This window comes from Lampris incognitus, chromosome 2 (assembly GCF_029633865.1).
Source record: "Lampris incognitus isolate fLamInc1 chromosome 2, fLamInc1.hap2, whole genome shotgun sequence".
NCBI classification, from domain to species: Eukaryota; Metazoa; Chordata; class Actinopteri; order Lampriformes; family Lampridae; genus Lampris; species Lampris incognitus.
The window spans coordinates 35,044,723-35,051,427 of NC_079212.1; the positions used below are offsets into that span (position 1 = coordinate 35,044,723).

General features: G+C 47.6%; 1 protein-coding gene across 1 annotated transcript in view; it reads right to left on the reverse strand.

Moving 5' to 3' along the window:
- The window catches only part of sema3h (sema domain, immunoglobulin domain (Ig), short basic domain, secreted, (semaphorin) 3H), a 111,831-nt gene extending 105,988 nt beyond the window's left edge, over window positions 1-5,843 (reverse strand). The window contains exons 1-2 of the mRNA XM_056299520.1: window positions 5,812-5,843; window positions 4,780-4,904 (exon numbers count right to left, since the gene is read on the reverse strand). Coding sequence (XP_056155495.1) covers window positions 4,780-4,904; window positions 5,812-5,843 — 157 coding nt within the window. The remainder of the gene's footprint in view (window positions 1-4,779; window positions 4,905-5,811) is intronic.
- Window positions 5,844-6,705: the final 862 nt, after the last annotated feature.

Sequence of the window (6,705 nt, forward strand, 5' to 3'; positions counted from 1 at the left end):
TAGCAAACCTGCCACAAAGCTGACTTTGCCATCTCTACTTTTGCAAAGCCAGACACAAACATCATTATTTCAAAACAAGAAGTTCGCCAAAAAAAAAAAAAAACACATAACACTCCCTGTGACAAAACAAACATTAAAGGTCTTGAGGTGACTCAGTGTTATAAATTTTGTGGTATAAATAATCTGTGTTGTTAAAAAAATGACTCCAGACTTTCATCTTCCTATTTTTCTTTCAGTGTGGAAGGATATATATATATATATATATATATATATATATATATATATATATATATATATATATATATATATATATATGTATGATAGATACACACACACACACACACACACACACACACACACACACACACACACACGCACATAATAGAAAAGGCATTCCTCCGACAACAAACATTAGTGCAACCCACAGCTACACACAACCCTTGAACATGTCTGACTGCAGGGTAACCTGGGAGTCCATTTGACAGGAATGTTTTCTGTTCTACTAATTACAGCAGACCAGAGAAATTGACCTTGGACTATCAGAGAGAAATCTCTGTGGTGACGAGAGGGGAAGTGACCACAGCATGGAGCTCCCACAGAGAGGCAGTCTGTGGCCATGCTGGTACCACCCCACTGCCCCCTCCTAACACGCACACACACACAACACCACACACACCACATTAACACTCATGCAGATATATGAAGACACACACCACGTGCATGCTCTCACATTTTGCCATGGCCCCACACACACACACACATATACACCAGTATCTGTGCATATGTTGGAGCGCAGTATACTGGTGAGAGTTGTCAAACAACACACACACACACACACACACACACACACACACACGTACACAGTTCTCTCGTAAGATTCCTCTGTAGAATAGCATACATCCTACGCGACTCCTTCAGACATGAGCAGCTTGCATCAGTGAAACACACACACACACACACACACACACTCCGTATTACTTTGTAATTATGTCACACACGTTTGCGTGTGTTGTTCAAAGACATGCAGACGAGCAGAACACAACAAAGAAAGCTGGGTAGGCAAGGATCTGGGAACTAACACACACACACACACACACACACACACACACACACACACACACACACACACACACACACACACACACACACACACACACACACTTCAGTGGCTCTACATTCCAGCTTCATCAGAACCAAAATTCCCCACCTGGGACAAATCCACCGAGGGTTTTCTCTTTCTTTCTCACTCTCTCGCTCTCTCTCCTTCTTACTCACACCCTCTCTTGGACTCTCTCGCTCTCTCTCCCTCTTACTCACACCCTCTCTTGGACTCTCTCTCTCGCTCTCTCTTACTCGCACCCTCTCTCTCGCTCTTTCTCCCTCTTACTCACACCCTTTTTGGACTCCCTCTCGCTCTGCATAATTTCCCATTGTGTTTTCTAGGTCAGGGTTGACGGCTCTAGTCTTATCGTTTGCACCTCGCATGCCCTCTGATTATGTAAAAACGAGTAATGGCTTGGTTGCTCTTCCTGTATGGCGTCTTTAGTAAACACGGCTGGAGAGGTGGCAGTTCGTTCATCGCGGTGTAACGGGAGGTCCGGCGGCTCAAAACAATCTTTCGTTTGACAGCGGCTGACTGGGCAAGGACTCGTGTGGCCGAAAGGCGAGGCGTGCGTGACGCCTGCCTTCTGATGTGGCGATACGGATCCTTGGCCTCCGGCCGTTTGGATCCGCCGTTCAAGGTTCTCATTACAGTCCATCCGCTCACACAGCCGCGAACCTGGGGGTGAATACGATGCCGAAATAATACGTGACGCTCGTTTTAGCCCACTTTTAGCAGCACATGGGTGGGGTGTGCCACGTCGGGAGCGTTCGGTCAGCGTCCGGCCGAGTTCAGCAGAGACCGACTGTGACGTAGCGTAAACGCTGCGGCGCACGTTGTATTGTTCCGAGCGGAACGCGCGGCGCGTTTAGACAAACGCACGGAAGCAACAACGACCCGTCACGTCTCAAGGGATCCCTGCGTCCAGCCGCAGACAACACGCGTTCATTCTCAACGCAACACGTGTTACTGTCCAGTGACGTGTGTTTATGAAAGGTGCCATCACATGAGCGCACGCAGAGAGAGCGAGAGAAAGCACGCGCGCGCGCGTGTGTGTGTGTGTGTGTGTGTGTCGCGCGTGCGTGTGTGTGTGTGTGTGTGTGTGTGTGTGTGTAAACTGGATATATACACACGTTTGTATAGAGCCCAGGTTAGCGTCACACTCCACAATGCTTAATACATTCCATATACAGTCCAATGCGTGTTCCCACGGCCGGCTGGTGAGAGAGGTTTCCTCCTCAGCATCGGTATTTTACATGTCCAGGAGGAGTCAGTGGGCAGTAGTGGGGGGGTCTGCCTCTGGATCTACTTGTGTGGCCCCATTCGATCAAACCCAGCCGCAGCTTTCTCTCCTGTGTCTCTCCACTGACAATAATACGCTGTATTCAGACATCGCCTTGCCAGAGCTCAAGGACACGTTAAGGACACTTTGCAGGGCACAAGGTACAAGTGCAGCTGCAGACAATCCCACAGAGAAGAGAGCAACACAATCTGACAGCGAGACGCGACCAAGGAGTTAGCCAAAACAACCGATGAGCGAGACAGGATCAACCTGACTAGCTCTCTCTCTCTCTCTCTCTCTCTCTCTCTCTCTCTCTCTCTCTCTCTCTCTCTCTCTCTCTCTGCCTGACCTTTGTTTTTAAAGTATGATAAATAAAGTTTTCCATCCACTGTTCCTTAAAGAAACATCTGTTGGTTACAAACCGAGATGTGCTTATATTTGTTCGGTTGTGGACCCCCGATCACCACCGCGGGAGGACTCACGTCTTCCCAGGGCCAACGCCCTTTCCTCTGGCCCGACACGGCCTCACATCTGCATGTGAAGGCCTCCACTAGCAAAACCCCTACACCGGTTACCCATGCTGGCAGAATTCCTACCACCTTCAAACACAGTCAGTACTTCAGTTTTTAAGCCCAGATGGCCCCCCTTGATAGCTGCTAATAAATAAGGTGTTTTACTTGAATTGCTGGTATCTCAAAGGGTGGGTGTAATTTTTTTTTTAACAGGTTGATTATCTTGTTTCAAATGGCACTCCTCAATTATCCGTGACAATGGTACCACTGTGTGGGGAAGACAGAACGGGCTTTGAAAGTGTGTCACTTCTGAGAAGGAAACACGGTGAGAGGGGAAAGAGGTAGACATACAGACAAGTTCCTCTTGTCTAACGGAGACCACCGGGCTTAATTCAGTGCAGGTGATTTCAGTGAGGGTGACTGTGTTATGAGAGTGAGAGAGAGAGAGAGAGAGAGAGAGAGAGAGAGAGAGAGAGAGAGAGAGAGAGAGAGAGAGAGAGAGTCCTTAAATGTGAAAAATTTGAAAAACAGCGACGGGCTTTTGTCAAGGAGGTGTAACATGTGATTCCAGAGTAGCAGGAAATGGACGAGGCAGGTAAGCTGCGGGTGGTCCTGGGAGGGGGGCCAGCGGCGAGCATTGCAGCAAGATTTATATTTTCCTGCCACAACCTGAGAGACAGTGGGTGATGGCACCTATTGCTACTGTTGCTGTTTGATATCATAATCATTGTTGTTGTTATTATTATTATTATAATCATTGTTGCATTGTGTTGTTGTTGTTTTACATGCTTTGGCAACATGTACACAAACGTATGTCATGCCAATAAAGCACATATTGAATTGAACTGAACTGAGAGAGAGTCAAAGAGAGGCAGGCAGAGAGAATGGCAATAAGTCAGCCAGTGGGATAGAGGCAAGTCCAATGTCAATGCAGGTGATTTATAGACAGACAGACAAACAGAGAGATGGGCAGACAGGCGGACAGCCAGACACCCAGATGGACAGACAGGGAGACAGACATACAGGCAGGCAGGGAGACACACAGATAGATGGACAGGGAGACAGATAGAAAGACAGACAGACAGATGGGCAGACAGGGAGACAAACAGACAGACAGACAGACGGACGGACGGACAGAGAGGGAGACAGACAGAGAGAAAGGGAGACAGACAGACAGACAGGGAGACAGAGGCAGAGAGACATTCAGAGATGGACATACAGGGAGAGAGAAAGGGAGACAGACAGACATGCAGGCAGAACAACAGACAGACAGACGCAGAATGACATACAGGTACAGATAGAAAGACAGAGAGAACAACAGACAGCCTGACAGATAGAAACAAGTAAAGAAGAGAGACAAGACTGAGACAGGTTGACTGATAGACAGACAGACAGCCAAAAACACAGGTACACAAACAGACTGACAAGCAAACTGACAAGAAGACAGACAAAGAGAAAGAGACGGGCAAAAAAAGCAACTGTATAATTGACGTTGTCTTTGCCTTTGCCAAACAGATGCCATCCGTCTATGCTGGGGAGTGTGTGCGATGTCGAGTAGGAGAAAGAAAAGTGAATGCATGAGAGAGGGAGAGAGATATTTCAATCAATGTGCATTTTTTCCCTCCAAACGACGGCACGAGGAGGAGGAGAGAGAAGGGAAAGAGCAAAAAGAAGAGCCTCTATACTTCATGATCTTCACTGTTCATATGGTGAAGGACTTAGTGTGTATGAGAGAGATACAATGAGAGAAGAGACAGAATGGATAGGAGAGGGAGAAGGGGGGAGGGAGAGGGAGAGCGAGAGGGGGGGGGTGTTGATCAGTGTGTAAAACAAATGAAATTAAACACAATGAAAGGTCTGTCCATGCGGTGGTGGTCTCCTACCGGTGTGTGTGAACTGCAGCCTTGGTTGAGATGCTCTCCACGCTCCTGTTGAGGTGGTCCCCAGGAGGGCCAGCAGGACCGCTGTGGCCGGCCAGTACATCCTCTTCCAGACGAACACACACGCTCTTAGTTTCAGGCGTCACGCTGACACACACACACACACTCAATCGTGAGTGCGAGTCCCAAATCAATGTTGTATTCAGGCAACTGCTAATTCCAAACACACTCAGGCAGCACACACAAACAGTCTTTGTCCAAGTGTTGCACAAATCAACACACAGTTTCAACCCCGGGTTACAAGTTCAAACTGTGGTGTTTTGTTCATGCAACTGATGAACACAAACACAATGCACACTTTGTCAGTCCAGGTGCTACACCTTTAAACAAGAACAACGGGCAGTCAAAGTCCCACATATGAATGACCACTGCACGCACAGCACACTTGGAAGACAACTCTGTGTGTGTTGTGTGTGTGTGTGTGTGTGTGTGTGTGTGTGTGTGTGTGTGTGTATGTGTATGTGTGTTGTTTGCAGCGTCCGGCTGTGTGTGGGCTCAAGAAAAACGAGCAGAAATAAATAAATATTCCAAGAGAAGTAGAGCGCTCCACAGCTTGACAGCTTAAACGTATGGTCTGTCTCTGATCTCCTCTGTCCTCCCTGCTTCTCTCTGGTCCTCTCTACATGTGACTGGTCTCTGGCATTCACTGTCTGTTATACACTGCCCCCCCCTCTCTCTTTCTGTCTCTACCCCGCCCTCCCCTCCTCTCTTTACCCTGCTAGTCTCGCTCAGCTCCGTCGCTTGCTCACTGTCGTGTAACTCTCTCTCTCTCTCTCTCTCTTCTCTCTGTCTGTCTGTGTGTGTGTCTCTCTCTCTCACTCACTCTCACTGGTAGCCCTGTTGTGGGAGGGAGCAAGAATCCAAAATCACTACGCTACACACACACACACACACACACACACACACACACACACACACACACACACACACACACACACACACACATCTATTCACTGCTTCAGGAAACCTACTTACAGTGGCATTTGAGCTTTCATCTTCATTCCCATCTTTCACCTCTCTCCCGTCACCTGTGTGTGTGTGTGTCTCTCTCTCTCTCACCCTCCAGTGTTTCTTAATGGTGGTCCCGCCTGTTGGAGGATGATATTGCAGGTTTCTGTTTTTCCCACCAGCTCAAGTTCAACTGTGGGCTAGTGGAGACAATTTATTCATCCGCGCTGATAAATAATGAATTTCAGCTGCGCACAAATGAACATGAATCCCCTCCCTGCCAAGGTTTTAGTCTTCATCTGGTAAATTATTTAGTCTCTGCGCTTGTCTTCTATTGTATAATTAAGCTGACAGCACAGACGTATCTCTTCAACATGAGCCAACAGTTTGTTGTGTTATATAATTAGACACAATGCAACCCAATATTTACATAAACGGCGTTTAATTAGTGGAGGGCAAGCCTGCCACTGGCCAAATGAGCCGTGATTAGGGTACAAAGGAAATAACAGCAGGGCTGCCTAGTGATGGGGGGGGGGGGCGTTCAAGTCCCTGCCCTGTTTCTTGGTGAGCATCCACCCGTTTAAGCGTCCTTGAGCAAGGCATCGAATCCAAACCCGCTCCAAGGTTACTGCTCTGCAGCTGGGCCTGACCTCTGAACTTCATGTGGAAGAAATTTTAGTGTCAAAATATCATTAACTGATACAATATATGACTGCCTGAACTTTTTCTTTTTCACAATTTGTAAATGGCCAAAGCTCCTAGCAACAAGAAAACATGATTTTTAAATGCTGTCTGGCAACAAGACATCCCTTAAACACCTCCCCTTCGTGTGTGTGTGTGTGTGTGTGTGTGTGTGTCTGCAGAAATGCAGAATGCTCAACTTCAGGACAGATCACAATCATGCATCCCTTCATGATGCAA